The following is a 16,516-nucleotide window of genomic DNA, read 5'->3' as shown; positions in this document are numbered from 1 at the left end:
AGCAAAGCGTAAAAGTCTAAAAGTGTAAAGGAAAAAATATGATAAAAATAGATCTAGAGCGATTGATTTCACCTAACAAATCCCACACAATTTATTATTCCTAATTATTAAATTCTAATAATCTCCCGTTGATGATTAAAAATTCTTTAAGTATTCAATATCTTCTCTCAAATAATATCAAAAATGTCTTCAACTAACAATTCCATATCTCTATGCGAATTTAATTACTTGGAGACTCATTATGTACTTTGAATTTTCTGAAAAATCACACTAATTGCGGTAAAGCATCTCTACTTTAGCTCAACTAATGGTGTTTAATTCTAGAACTAAAATAACAAATCACCTCTCGGTTTCATTGTAATTCAATTGATCAATCAATAATTCGTAAAAAGAAATATTAAGCATTAAGAATAAGAATTAAACACTCAATCATGGAAATATTAAAAATAAAATAACTCAAAATATAAATTGTGTTCATTGCTAGACTACATCAATGCTCTAGAAAATAAAATTTAGTTCATAATCAAATTGAAAAGAAAACAAATAAAACTTATGTCCTTCATCTGAATTAGTTGATCAACATAAAGCTCTCGCCTTTGATTATTGCTCAGCAAAATTTCTTCTCTGCCGCACCCTCTGTTTCAGAAAAACTCCAGCCAGGTTCTTCAATGCGGCACCCTTTTGTCCTGAGAAAGTCTTCAAATGCGGCAGCCCTTTCCTAAGAAAGACTCCAGAGAAAGTCTTCAGTGCGGCACACCTTTTTGTCCTGAGAAAGACTCTCTCTTTTAAACAATCTGACCTAGAGGCTTTTATATCAAAAGTAGCCGCCCATTACTCTCTGATCCTTATTCAAGTAGGACAAGGATTTCATATTTCAAGCCCATACTAAGACTCCAGGTACATGTTGAATTGCATCGTAGGCTTCTTCTTGAACTCACGCCTGGGCTGAACCTTTATTTCTTTGGGCTGAATCTTTATTTCATGGCAAACTCTCTTCTCTTGAGTTGGCTTTATAATCAGCCTGGCCCACCTAGCATTCAACTTGTGACTTGTTCAACCTCTCAATCATGAATAGCAAGTTGAAGTGCTGCATTTCTTTTAGTTTGAAAGTTTAAGATGTAGATTAATCTGAAATCTTCTCATTCCTTCAAAGCACAAATGAATAGATAAATATAAATAAAAATCAAATCAAATAAAAAGAAATAAATGAAAACTAACAATTTTAATAAGTAAGAGGATAATAAAAAATCATGTAAAAATTACACTTATCATTTATCATGCAAACGTGTGATAGCACAAACAAATCACTAATAAACTAATTATGCAGTGGAATATAAATAACACGATGATTTGTTTACGAATGGGGAAAAACCTAATAGCAAAAACCTCACCTGGTGATTTTCAGGTCACCACTTCCGAAACTCCACTATTATCACAACAAGCGGTTATAAATAAAGGAATCCCAAGTACCTTACCAACCTATAGTTGAACCCTTACCCTAATACCCAATTGGACTTGTTCTGTAGTGACAATTCCCCTTTCTGATGCACGACTCCCAAGTATGTGACTAACCAATTGCGCAGATTCCAGTACGCGACTTCAATCACCAACTAAGAAGATTGTTGGCTGCAAAGTTCTTCAGTTCATCCACACGATGAAGATCAAGAAGATGCTTGGTCACAAAACCATACGGTACAAATACACAGCAACTTCTTCAAGAGAAAGAGATAAACTAGGGCAAGAACTTCGTATCCGATCACAATTACTTGAACAAAGTTTGCTCAAAGTTTTTGCAACTTGTGTACTGTTTGACGGCCCTTAAAACAATCCTTTTATATGTCTAGGGTTAAGAGAAAAGAAGGCCTAAAGACATATTCACGGATCCCAAGAAAATCATATTTGAATTCTGAAATTCTTAAACCTCGACAGATGGGAGGTGTCGAGCAGCTGTCGAGTTTTAATGAATTTGCACTATAAGCTTGTTTTCTTGGACAGACTTGAAGGCTTCAACACTTGATCTTGAAACGAGGTTTCTTGAAATATTTAAACACATCCTAAATCTACCCAAATACAAGTATAGTGCCTTTTGTCAAAGGATAAACCAATTGCATAAAATCATGACATATGTTCTTAATCATGTGAAACACATATGTCCTAACAATATAAATATATATATACATATATATATATCATACCTTTTACACATATTCTCAAAATTAATTGTAATTACCAATAATGATAGGACCATCACTTTTAACTACCATGACTTTACACATTCTTGAACCTAAATGTAACTTATAATAGAAAATACATGCAATGCAAACAAGTTGTGCAAAGACACCATTTACACTTACCGGAAAAGAAAAAAAAAATTCAGATTTCATCACTTTATTCATATCCATATGCTAATTTAGTATTTATGGCCAAGTTAAAGGATCCAATTTTGCTCTCACTTACCATATTACATTTTCATCAACTTCAAGAAATAGAGATAATAAATACCCACTTCGGTCCAATTTGGTCCATTTCGATCTAATTAGGTCCACATTAGTCCAATTCAGTCCACTTCTATCCAATTCAGCCTACTTGGTTGAATTTGGTTCATTTGGTCCAGTTCAATCCAATTCGATTCATTTTAGTCCACTTTGGTTCATTCGGTCCATTTAGGTCCAAATCAATACAATTTAGTCCTTTCATTCCAATTTGGTCCACTTTGGTTCATTTGGTCCAGTCCAATTTGGTCCACTTCGGTCCATTTTGGGTGAGTATAGACTAAAAATAAATAAAATTGTTATTTTATGATCCTCTCTCTCTCTCTCTCTCTCTCTCTCTCTCTCTCTCTCTCTCTCTCTCTCTCTCTCTCTCTCTCTCTCTCTCAAAGTTGATGAAAATGACATGGTTTTTTAAGCAAGAGCAAAACTAGACCCTTCAACTTGACCTTGAATACTAGTACTACATTATTTTATGGATATGAATACAATGGTAGAATGTGATTTTTTTTTTTCAGGTAAGTATAAACTAAAAATAAATAAATCTATTATCTTTTTTTTTTCTTTGATTTATAGATGTGATCCTATTTTATTATAAATATAATGATATAATATTATTCTATTACATAGCATGACTTGGACAATTTAGTGTTTACAGCTATACATTTCATTTTGAATATTCTTCTCATTAAATATTATTCTATAAATTTGCTATTCTCTCTCATATTCTCTTCAAAAAAATTTGATTATGCTATCTCTCCCTCTAGATTTTTAATTCTTTCTTGCAACTCTACTTTAGGTTGATGAATTTTTTTTTTTTTAATGTCTTTACTTTGGTTTGATATGTTTTGGTGTTGTGTTTTTTGAGTTTTCCATCACGAGTCATCTCTCTCTCCCTATATAATTTTGGTTTGATCTTTTTTTGAGTTAATTCTTTGTTAGTTTGGAAATGATAATTTGAGTTTATATCAAAACACAATCTAAATGACTATGTATTTGAATGTGTCTATCAATTATTTGAGTAATATAAATTTTAATTATGTGATGAGTTTTGATTATGATAATAATGTCCTTAAGAGAATGAGAAATTTGAATAATACATTTGAAACTTAATAATTTTAGTTCTACCAAAGGAAATTAGGAAAATATAATGAATAATAACAATAGTTAAAAAAATATAGACCACTTCAAAAAAATATATATCAATCAAAAATACCAAAAATTATAAAATTTTATATTTGTAAAAATAGAGAGATAGAAATTAGTCTTATAAATTGTTTAATTTTTAAGGAGAACAAATTATCTACAACATAATTTAGAAAATAAATTTTACATTAAAAATATTTATATATTCCCACGCATCATGTAAGTCTACGACTCGAACCTATGACCAGGCTCTGATATCACTTGTCGGATCGTGTACCTTACCAATCCATCCAACAACCAATTGGTGAAGGATGAGGGGGCACAAATCTATTATAGCATTCAATGCAGACCAAACCCATTGGTATTGGAGCGAATTGTGAAAATCCCTCACACATAGCATTTGAGATCCAGAGTTCACAACTTTCTAACGGCTTAAACTCTTGACACATTAAATAATCTATCTCCGTAGGATGTCAATACCGTACCGGAGGCTGTACCGGTTTGGCCACCGATACGATATATTTCGGATACCGATCAATACCGGTGTACCGTTTCGAGTTTACCGCTATTTTTTATATTTAATATATATATATATATATATTAGTTGTATATCCATTAGTAAAGGCCCATATAATTTGTTTATAATATTTAAAATTATCAACTCATATCTTATTTATTAATTTAAGCTCTAGCTAAAATGTTAATTCATTATACTAGTAATATATAATATAAAGTATTCTCGGCAAAAAAATATATATATATCTATATATATATATATAATATAATATTTATAATAGAATTGATATTGATACTTATAAATAAAATAAAATAAATTGATATTGATGTATTAAAATACTAAAATAACTCAAATAAGTAGTCTTGATCATTGTACTTGTAGTGTTTGATGTGTGGCAGAGCACACATAAATAGTTATAATGTTATATTAATAAAAAAATATAAAAAAAAAAGAGGTAGAGTTTGAATTTTTGAATGATGTTCACGTGAGTTGTAAGTGACTTGTCACTTATCAAGCACACAAAACAACAAAAAGTTAAAGATTAAAATAAAAGGAAACATAAAAGGCAGAATAAGATGAAGAAACATGTGTATAAGCCTCTGAGCAGACAAATAAGAAGCAGCAGCAGCAGAAGCTGAAGAGAAGATCGCCAAATGGATTGCTACAGGCAACGTGGTGGCGACAACGGCACCGTGTTAATGATGGCAGTGACCCAAAAGCAAGAGCAAGTTAGTAAGTTATTAAGAAAGGAGAGAGATTATTAGATCTAAAATTTTTTTGTTTGTTATTTCGGTCCGGTATGAAGTTTTCGGCCGAAATCCGGTTTGCTTCCCGGTATGACCGGAACGACCCGGTATAGCCGGTATTTAAACCGGTACGAAACAAACACATTTCTGTACTGTTTCAGGCGTCGGTGCGAAATATTCCGGCCATACCGGCCAGTACGGTACAAGATTAACACCCTATGAAAAGCACAAGATTCCGAGTGTAACAGTTTCAAACGGAATGCGTTGCATTTCTTAATGAAATCTAGAAACTAGATCAACCATTGTCCAATCTAGAATTTGGTACGTGGAGGTGCAATTCAAAATGGTATGTAAAGTTTTGATAGTTGGCCAGAACTCTTCATGCCCTTTCACAAATAAATAAAGCATATATACTTGGAATGCATTCACACTTTCCCACTTTAAAAACCGAGAAAAGCACCACAGTTTGCTGACTCGTTAAGCCAATGTTGACAGGAAACATCTTTCTACACCAAATTACAGTGTTGTCATAATTCATATTTAATTAAAGTGATTCGTTCTTAAACCGGTTTGCAATATGTAATCTGTTTTCATGATGAAGATGCTCTCTGTTATGTTATATCCAATGACAATATAAATTTAAATTCTAACAATAGGTCTTCTTCTTTCTTTCTTTCTTTTTTTTTTTCTTTTTTTTTTAATAAATCTAAAGACATAAGATTTTTCATAATTTTTTCTCGATTGCTAACATAGTCTGTTCACTGTTGTAATTTGGGTATAATAATAGTAAAGTTGGTGGTTTGAACCTCACTTTTCCCTCCACTATTTAAAAAGTCGAACCCTGTGCGTATAAGGAAATGTCATAGTAAGCAGTTTTATCCCAAATTTAATTTGGGGAGGTTGATTCCTGGACTTGAACTTGCGACATATTACTATTTATTTTTCCTATCTTAAAAAAATGTGGTGTCGGTGATGGACCCAAATGAAAGTGATGTTGCTTCAATCCCAATAGATCATGTCAAAAGTTGTGAAAAATATTGTGTCCTAACAGTTCTTTTTTCCTTTTTCTTTTTTCTTTTTTGGTGCATACTATGAAGACTAATCCCCATCCCTTTAGCCAACCAAGGTCACTAGTGAGTTGTAACAAGCAGATGTGGATAGAGAAGATGTATATGTCATCGGTGAAAACAAGGTATCATATTGATATAATTTGTTCATATACATTATAATGTGTCACATCGGGTTCAAATATATTGACTGATTCAAATATTTTCTATTCTTGTCTTTGTGTTCAAAAGTCTACTCTATACCTAATACACAAATTCGAACAAATATGATTAGCCTGAGCTACTTCATCTTTATATAATCTATCATTATAGACTTATTGTCTTTTGATGGATAGTTGTAACGTTTAACCAATAATGAAGCATTTGAATTTCAAGTTCTACTCAATTTATTTTTTAATGGAAGATGCATGTTGTAGAGGATGATTTAAAGCTAACCTGAGGTTTAGTACTTGAATCTTTTGTGGACCATTCAATCAATTTGATCTTTTTAAAACAATTTTCAGTTGCAGTGACAAAAAATCTTGACAAAGCAATGATGAAGCAAATATTTTATATGCATTGTCTCTTCATACATCTAAAGGTGTTCTTTGAAGGCTAAGGCAAAGCCTAAATAAATGGAACCAAAAGGAGGCCTTTAATTAGTTTTTTATTGATGGATAACATGGCTACCTTGGTTCCTAGTTTTGTGTACGTCATACATGGATTTGTTTATTTTGTGGTCTATATGTTTGATTAATATTCTAAATTAACAAGATTCGGATGCATTTGGGAAGTATCGAATCCTTGTAGAGATTCTTGTATTGCATCGTCAGACTCCTTTAGCCACCAAGGAACCTAATATTAAAAAACAGTAGGTACAGGTCCTTGAATTATGTTAGGATGCACCATTATTATAGAGTCCAAAAATATTCCTCAAAACTAATAGTGACAAGAATTTTCCTGAAAAAATATTACTTAGAAGATAATGACCCCTAACCAGCCTTCCCGTGTTGATTGGTAACTTTAAATTCTCATCAATCATCATAAACTTGCACTTTTAACCCCCAAAATTGGAATCAGCATTACTAATTTGCCTGTTTTTACTGTTCCTTTTTTAATATTATGTTTGGGGCTTTGGTTACATTGAAAGGTCATTCTTTTGTACATTTTCTTCTTGGAATGTTTGAAAAGCTGCATGGAATCGTGCAGTAGTATGCACAATAAAGTTATGTTGAAGCTCAAGAAAAAGAATCCCCTTTCTATAAGTAAATGACTCCAAAGACTGTAGTTTGTTGCCATTTCCATAGTCTTGTTGCTTATGTTCTAGATGATAGAAACACAATTTAGTTAGTGCAGTCCTTACTGTCAAACAAATTGAATCTGAGCTGGTGGTATAGAAGTTCTTCTCATAGGTTTTATATTAGATATCTGCACTTCAGTTAACATGAAGAAGAACAAGGTCCAAGAATGGAACAATGAATTGTTGAATGATGATTCTTTCAACATACCTAGAGGTATTCCTGAAACTCTTTCTTCACAACCACCTTCAGACATGGGAGACATTACTACTTGCAGGGCTTAGAGGGAGTCTCAACCAAGCTGAATCTTAGAACTGCTAGTATAGCTAGCATCACATCTAGCTATACAGGATCAACTTCTGCCTTCAGTACAACTGAACAATGCATGTGTTTACCACAAACACAGTCACGGCGATAGCTCATCTCCGTGCTCTCAATTTCTGAAGAACTATAATTTAGTTGTCCCATCATGTCAACCATATTCTAACAATTTGTCATAAGATCAGGACAATCTGGATCTACAATCATCAGATTATCTGGAATCATTGATGAAAGTTCCCATCCAGACCAATCAAAGTCCCAGAAGTGATCTCTTTGAACTTCAACAGAAGTCAGCCGAACTAGATAGCAGCCTGAAATGGAGGCCAAACTATATAAGTTTTGAGGGAAACCAGTGCAACAAAGTGAGTTCATTCATCTTTTGCATACCTTTGTCTTTTGTATTCAGTTGAGAATTACAGTTTGCTTTATGCAGGGGATTAAATTTTATTGCAGATAAATTTTCTTGTAACAGGTTGGCTGTAATCCTTGCCGTTCTCAACTACCAAAACCAATCTTCATGACAAATAGTAGTTCTGTATTATCAAGGGTTGCAGCCTCAAGTAAAACACGCATTAGATGGACTCAGGATCTTCACAATCCATATGTAGAATGTGTAAATCGTCTTGGTGGTGCAGACAGTAAGTTTTGAAACAAAAGTTAGCTTCTTCATTCTTCATGATTCATCTTTGACTAGCTATGCTATGCTCCAATAACAAACAAGACTCTTATCCAATCCCCTCACTTGGATTTGACATCCTCAGATAATCAATCACACAACATTAAAAATGTAGCAACTTCTTAAACAGAAGAATTCCCGGATCACTTCTATAATTCTAATATTGAATGTCAAATGTGTGTTTTCAATGGCCATTCAGTACCCTCTCACAGTGCTGATTTTGGTTAAGGATATTGTAAGGAGAGGAGGCGTAGTAACCAAAAGGCAATGTAGGAAATAGCCAACAAAAAGATCATGTATCTAATTCCATAACTTGGAGTTGACACACCATATAATCAAATATTCAGTCATTTGTTTCAAACTTATTCCTGTATCTAATACAGAAAGATCTTGTACTTTTTATCCCTAATATATTATATGTCAAATTTCTTTTTCCTTGATCTTTCATTATCTTTTTTGACATGCTAAAGGGCCAAGAGCATTTTTGAAAGAGAGATAAAGAATTAAATGGTCGAGAAACACTAGAGACACAACATTTTTGATAACTATTGTGTTGATAAGTTACTATTGATTCTCATATGGGCTGTCCCCTAACATCACTTTATAGATGATTTGAGTTTGATACCATGTTAAATTACTAATTGTCTCAAAAGCTTAAACTGATAAAAAAAAATTGTAAATTTTAATATCAACTTTCATTGAATAACCATACACACACTTTTAGGGCATTATTTATTTTCGTTGTGTTTGTAAATTTTAGGCTCAAGCTTCCAAACACTAACAAACAACACTGAAAAACAGACCCACAAAACATATAGGGTGAAAAAGAAAAGCCATATGACTCATATGTTTGTACTATTTCCTAAGCCATCGCCAATTAGAAATATGGATTTATTTTGTCTCCATTCATTCTCACCCACAAACAAAACAAAACAGAGATCTCCTTCTCCTGTTCTTAAAGACAAATACAACACTCACCACCCATGCTCATATGGACAGTGAACAAAATCTCAAATAGATGAATATTTGTCTCTTTATCTGCTCCACACAATGTACAACTCTCCATAATAGTATCACTTTTAAATCTATTATGAATTTCCAAGCTCTATAATTTCTTTATCTTTTTTGAACTCATCCACCACATTAGCAATTAATAGACCCAGCACGAATAACTTCTTTAAATGCGGACTTGTTAGAAACCTATGAATCCACATGATTGGGTCGAGAGTTGTAGCTCTAACAATTGACTTGTAATATGCATCCATCAAATTTTCCAAATGAATAAGTTTTTAGGTGCGAAAAAAAAAAAAAAAAAAGTGTTTTAAGATTATTTTCATAACAAATTTTAGGTGACAAGTTTTTTTTATATAATATTAAAAAAAATTTACATAAAAAATACATTTTAAAAATATTATTGAAACTTTAGTGTGCCACTTGAAATTTTAATAAAGTTTCATCTAGATTAAATTATAAAAATCCAAACATACATTGAGCTACTTGGTGTAAGATGGTATGTCATGTCATATATAAATTTTACAAGATAGAATTTCTACTCTAGTTTAATCTAACCAAAGTATATATGTGTGTGAAGCTTCCTCTCGAAGACTTGAACCCTAACTTTTACCCTCCACACCCCCCACAAACATTTATACTTATAAAGTGACCACTGCACCAGGGTACACGATGGTGTGACTTCTAATCTACATATAAGGAGTGGTTGGATATCCCTAAAATAGTACTTGATGTACAGAATACTGCAGTATGCAGAATGTTTGTACATACATGTCATGTTAAAATCTTAATCTTAGGACTTAGGAGGAACTCACATTTGCCATATTCAAATGTGATGAGAGGTTCACTGTAAGTCTGTAATGGGAGATGAGTAACATGTGTGATGTGGCAACTATTTCATCTAAAAGCTTAAAAAAAAAAAAAAAAGGCACGTCAACCACAGTTTTTCTCATTATTGTTTTATTTCATTCTCTTTCCAGTTTTTCCAACGTCACCTTCTTCTTCTTCTCTCTCCCCAGTATCACCACCAACAATGTAGAGGCAGAAGCACCAGTTTTTTTTTTTTTTTAAATCAACAATGAAGAACTACACATTGCTAACATAGATTTTAGGCAATACCCGTTATCATCTTATTGAGAAGAATAATTGAAAAGATTTCACAAACCCACCATATTAGCCATACTGAAATCATGCAAGAAGGTAATGAAAGAAAATTTTCCAAAACAAAGATTTAAGACTTCTTTCTTGGCCATAAACATCACCTTTTGAACCACAAAACAAACAGATCCCCACCCTTTTTCAGATCACCGTCCACCTCCTCAGGTCAAAAGCATCGGCTTTGGGTGGGGGTGTTGCGGGTCTGGGTTTGGGTTTGGGTTCCAGATCGACGGCAGCGCGGGTGACAATGGTAGAGATTTGGGCTGTCTGGTGGCGGTGGTAGGTAGTTTAGGATTTCCATTTGGCTAAAATGGTGGGTTTTGGGTTTTCAATTTCTGCTGTGAAATTTTTTCAGTTTGGCTCAAGAGATGATGGTGAAGTTGCAGATTTGTTTGGCAATGGTGATGAAGATATGGTGGTGATGTTGCAGAGCGAAGAGGAGAGGCAAGAGAGATTAAAAAATTACAGAAATTTTTTAGTCTTTTGTTAAGACTAAGGGCTAGAAGTATGGTAAAGCCAAAAATATAACTTGAATAATTGCAAGGAGCAGGCAAATGAAGGGTTAGACGTAGCAGGGCTGAATTAATAGTATACTTGAAAGTTTAAACGTTAGAGGAATAAGGAGTAATAGATGAGGTGTAATAAGTTGAGAAAAAAAAAAAAAAGGTTAGCTGAAATAAAGGAGCTATAGAAGGTGCCATATATATATATATTGATGTCACATTATTTAATAAAATATTATATTGTTAGATTTAAAAAATAAAATCCCAATTATCATACAAAAGGTCATAAGGAGTAAAAATTTTCTAAATAATAATATATAACTAATTAAGAAGAATTTAATTTAAGGTATTCAAAAGTTCACATTGGACGCATGTGCAATACGAATATTGCAAATTGTTGAAGTATTCATGCTTTCGCTAGTCAACAAATGAAAAATTACTCGGTAGTCTTTAGTTAGACGTTTTCCAAACAATATATTATTATTTTATTAAAATATCTTTGACCATGACCAATGACAGTGGTTCTTAGAAATTTCAATCACAAGACTTGAACAACTGCTTGGAAAAGCGAGTTTAAACCTATTAGACGTTTTCTTCTATATAAAGGTTGCCTTGGGTTCTTTCTAACTCATAAACTCATAAGCCATAAACATTGCAGCAATGGCTAATGCAACACTTCCTCATTTTTGTTGTCTCTTGCTTTTGCTTCTTCCTCTCCTTCCCACTGTTTTCAGCTACACCGAAGAAGACTGTAACATAAGGTTGGACAAACCTTTAGTTGCAGGGCAAAACAGTAATCCAATCACGTCGAGGTCAAAAGAATTTGCCTTCGGATTTCATCCTCTTGAAAGTGAGAAAGAAAATCAATTCTTGCTTGCAGTTTGGTTTTACAAAACAAAAGAACCAACCATAGTTTGGTCTGCAAATGGGAATAAACCAGCACCAGAAAACTCTGAACTTAGGCTGTCTAGCAACAATGAGTTTGTTCTCTATGACCATGAAGACAATGAGTTATGGAAGGCTCCAACTCCAAGGAATTCCAAATCCAGTTGTGCGGCTATAGGGGACAATGGGAACTTGGTGATTCTAGACCAGAATAATAATTCGGTATGGGAGAGCTTCAAAGAGCCTACTGATACAATTTTGCCTGGCCAAATACTGTACATGAATACCACACTCAGGTCTCGAGAATCTGAGACAAATTATTCAAAAGGGCGCTTCCAGCTTTCTTTTCAGATTGATGGCAATTTCGTGCTTTACTCTCTTTCTATGCCATCTGAAGCCCTTGAGAAGGCTTATTTTGCCACCGGCACAACGAACTGGGAATCACAGTTGAACTTTACTGAGGATGGATACATGTACATCCAAGATGCAAATTTTACAAACAGAGTGTACAACCTTACCAAGGAAAGTCCTGCAGGCTCAAAAGAAGATTTCTACTATTTGGCTAGGATTGATTATGATGGTGGCTTCAGATTATACAAACACCCCAGAAAGGTGAGCACCCCAAGTGAGAGCTGTTCTTCATCATGGACTGTAGTGCAAAGCATTCCCAGTGATATTTGTGCTACATTTACTGGTGATGCTGCTGCTGTTGGAGGTGGGTTTTGTGGACCGAACGGATATTGCCGTACCGCAGGTGATTCAAGTGGGAGTGGGCCAGCATTTTGCTTTTGTCCTCCGGGATTTTCTCCCTTGGACCAATCCAATAATTTTGCAGGCTGCAAACCAGATTTTTTATTGCCTAGCTGCCAAATTGGATGGGAAAAGCAAAAAGAAAATATGGAGTTTAAACTGTTTCAAAATGTGAATTGGCCGTTCACAGATTACGGTCGTGTTACCGTGGCTAATGAAGCAGAGTGTAGACAGCTATGCCTTGACGATTGCTTGTGTATTGTGGTCATTTATGAAGGTAACGGTAATCAATGTTGGAAGAAGAAGTATCCTCTGTCCAATGGAATGTATATAGAAAGTAATACTAGCAAAGTTCTCATCAAGACACCTAAAAATATAGATTCAGATAAGAAACACCAGTCTATGGTAGTTGTCTTGGCACTACTCCTTGGCAGCTCTGCATTTCTTAATATCCTTTTCTTCTTAGGTAGTATTGTGGCTATTCTCTACTTGTACCACAAAAGGCTCAATTCGCAATGGAATATTGATAGAACACTTACAACAAATGTGAGAAGCTATACATATAAAGAGCTCGAAGAAGTAACCAGGGGCTTCAGGCAAACAGTGGGAAAAGGAGCTTTCGGAACTGTTTATAAAGGAGTCCTTCCATCAGATTCTAAAAGATTTGTTGCAGTCAAGAAGTTAGGTAAGGTGGTAGAAGAAGGTGAGAAGGAATTCAAAACGGAAGTGAGCGTGATCGGTCAAACTCATCACAAGAATTTAGTCCGTTTGCTCGGCTATTGTGATGAGGGGCAGCATCGGCTTCTGGTATATGAGTACATGAGTAATGGCTCTTTAGCTAGCTTTCTCTTTGGGATATCCAGGCCTCATTGGAACCAAAGAGTGCAAATTGCTTTTGGAATAGCACGAGGCCTAATGTACTTACATGAAGAGTGCAGCACCCAAATCATCCACTGCGATATAAAACCTCAAAACATACTCCTAGATGAGTACTTTACGCCAAGGATTGCTGATTTTGGATTAGCAAAGCTTTTGTTGGCAGATCAAAGTCGAGCAGCTCGTACAGCAATAAGAGGGACAATTGGATACTTTGCACCTGAATGGTTTAGGAAAGCATCCATTTCGGTTAAGGTTGATGTGTACAGTTTTGGTGTGATGTTACTAGAGATCATTTGCTGCAAGTCTAGTGTAGCATTTGCACTAGGAGAAGAGGAGGCATTGATAGATTGGGCTTATGAATGCTACAAAGATAAAAAATTAGATAAGTTGATAGAAGATGATGAGGAGGCAAAGAATGACATGAAGAGGCTAGAAAGGTTTGTGATTGTGGCGATTTGGTGTATTCAAGAAGATCCTTCACTGAGGCCCTCGATGAAAAAGATCACACAAATGCTCGAGGGAGTGATTGAAGTTTCTGTGCCCCCAAGCCCTTCATTGTTTACTTCTTCTCCCCCTTCATTCAAAAAATAGGTCATCTTGAGTTTTGATTGCCCCATAGTTAACCATTTGTGGTATATGACAATGGCTGACTTTGTACATCTATTTTCGTCTAATTTTCTAACTTTTAGGTTTAGGCTAGGGTTGTTATTTCCTTAGGTTGGAATAAAGTTTTTGTCATTCATAATATTTTAGAGAGTCCTCTCCTATATTTTTTAGTAGATTCCCAAATTCTCTTTGTGAATTCAAGGATTTTTATGTTGAAGCAGATATGTTCTGCATGTTAATTATAGCTTTCTACCTGTGTCAACTGAATATAGCCATCCTTTTTTAAGTTTTGGTGTAACACCTTTTCTTATTTGTATTATGGTATCAGAATTTGGCCAATAGTGGTTGGTTTCCTGTCTCTTGCATTGCGGTTTGTTTTTTACTATAAGGCTCTCTTGTCTCATGCGTATTATCCTTTGGTGTATTTCACCTTCTTAGTTGTAATTTGTAAGCTTGGATTCCTTGTTCAAAATGATTTTATTTTACTGGTTTATATAATCATTTTTACGTGATTATTGTCGGATTAAAGATTTCTTGTGTTTGGGTTGATTTGGATTTGTAATTGTGAGAACCGAGAGACTCAAGGAGACTGAGATTCTTAGTATACCTCAATAACGAGTATCATGGTGGAGATCAGTTGTGGATATATAACTTACTTTAATTTATGCTAAAGAAAAAAAATTAAACAAAAGCCTCAAAATAAATTTTACAAAAAAAAAAAAAAAGAAATAAATTATAAAAGTATCTATAAAAAAAATTATATGGTTTCGGTTCTAAATACAATCCAATATAAAGGAAAATACAGATTTCATGTCCTCGTTGCATTTTAATGAAAAATATCGAAAGCAAGAAATTACATCGAATAAAAACTAATCTACATAAATACATTCCTTAGACAAACTTGAGAGGCTAAGTTATGAAGTAAAAAGGTGTTAGAGGTACAATGACCAATATAAACAATCTATCTTTCCATCACACAATTACATTAAAACCTAGAAAATTCAGTAAATAACATCCAATGCATTCGACATTTACAACAAAGAGTGTTAGTCACTAATATTTAAAAGGAAAATAAAATACAATCAAGTAATTAATGCAACCTATCCTAAGATACATAGGTAATATTGAAATGCATGAAAATGCGTGAAAATGTAAAGAGATTAAAATGTACATCCTAAATGAAATTCCTACATGTTGTATGAGGAGGTGCCATGGTTTTCATTTAAAAGATAAATTTCATAGCAAATTTGGGATTTTGACCTTCTCAAACAATTCTAAATCATTTCATGTGAATGTTTTCATGTTACATGGGGAAAAATGCAGAAACCCATTTAATGTATAGGAAATCAAATGTTAATGATATGTACGAAAGAAAATCATATTATATTTTTAGTTTTTCATTATTTCATGTGACACAAAAATAAAATAACATGCTGGAAATTCCCTGATGTAAAGTCTGTACAACATCATTTCATGTGGTTCACCTCAAAATTTTGATGAAACAAGAATTTATTTAAATTCTAAACACACTGATTCACAAATCTAAGAAGATTAACCATAAATAAAAAAATAAAAAATAAATAAAAACTCTAATAAAATGTAGGAGGCAAAACTCATAGCAAAATAACATGAAACCTTATCCTAAAGATAATCTAACTTGACATATTCAAGTCGATGCCATGATTTAATGCATGTTATCATGTTTTCATATGATGAATGAACATATTAAAATACATGACATGATGATGAAATAATTGGTTTTTTGGTGTTTATCATTAGAGCAAGACGTTAATTAGTTTTTTAGCATAAGTGAAAATTGAACATTAGATCTCTTATTCGACCACAAGAAACTTTACCAATTAAACTAACGGAAAATCTTAAACTCACAAGTTTCCGCATATCCTAAAAGAGTAATTAATGTAATGGTTACGACTGTCAACAAGAAGCACAATTTCAATTTGTGCTTGTTAAGTAAGGTGAGAGGTCCCTCTCTTCCTTTATATGATAAAACCCATGTCTTTGACCTTGGCGTATAAGACAGGAGGTTAGCCCGCCGCAATGAGACTTTTCATTACAAGCAAATATCCAGGAAGGTGACATGATATGAAATAAAAGCACAACCAACTAAAAATGTTGAATTTTCCTTCATTTACCTGTTGAATATTCTAGAGCTGCCAATAAAGGATCCCATGGTTCTTTGAAGTTTGAACAAAGCCAAGCTTCTCAAACTGAGGCAATGAAGCGACTTTTAAGAACTTTCTAGGTCTTGCAATCTTGTAGAAATTTGTGATAGAGTATGGAAAAAAGAAAAGAGAGAAAAAGTTAGAATTTTACATGATTCAGCCACATCGCCTACATCCACATGATAAAAGTAAAAGACTACATTTTCTTTATTCACTTAATTGCTTCAATCTCACGATAAGGGCTTAGGTCATAGCCTGGGGCCCCTACTAAAGAGAGGCCCCCAAATTGGAGGTCAATAAGT

At 33.7% G+C, this 16,516-nt stretch overlaps 1 protein-coding gene across 1 annotated transcript; it reads left to right on the top strand.

The window, feature by feature from the left end:
- Positions 1 to 7,790: 7,790 nt before the first annotated feature.
- Positions 7,791 to 14,472, top strand: LOC115987738 (G-type lectin S-receptor-like serine/threonine-protein kinase LECRK1). The gene is made up of 6 exons (XM_031111330.1): positions 7,791 to 7,925; positions 8,036 to 8,201; positions 10,048 to 10,099; positions 10,231 to 10,303; positions 10,764 to 10,852; positions 11,646 to 14,472. The coding sequence occupies exons 1-6, from the start codon at positions 7,791 to 7,793 to the stop codon at positions 14,014 to 14,016; spliced, it is 2,886 nt and encodes a 961-aa protein (XP_030967190.1). The 3' UTR covers positions 14,017 to 14,472.
- Positions 14,473 to 16,516: the final 2,044 nt, after the last annotated feature.

This window comes from Quercus lobata, chromosome 4 (genome assembly GCF_001633185.2).
Source record: "Quercus lobata isolate SW786 chromosome 4, ValleyOak3.0 Primary Assembly, whole genome shotgun sequence".
Lineage (NCBI taxonomy): Eukaryota > Viridiplantae > Streptophyta > Magnoliopsida > Fagales > Fagaceae > Quercus > Quercus lobata.
The sequence above is the reverse complement of the archived record's forward strand: the minus strand, read 5'-3'. Positions and strand labels throughout refer to the sequence as shown.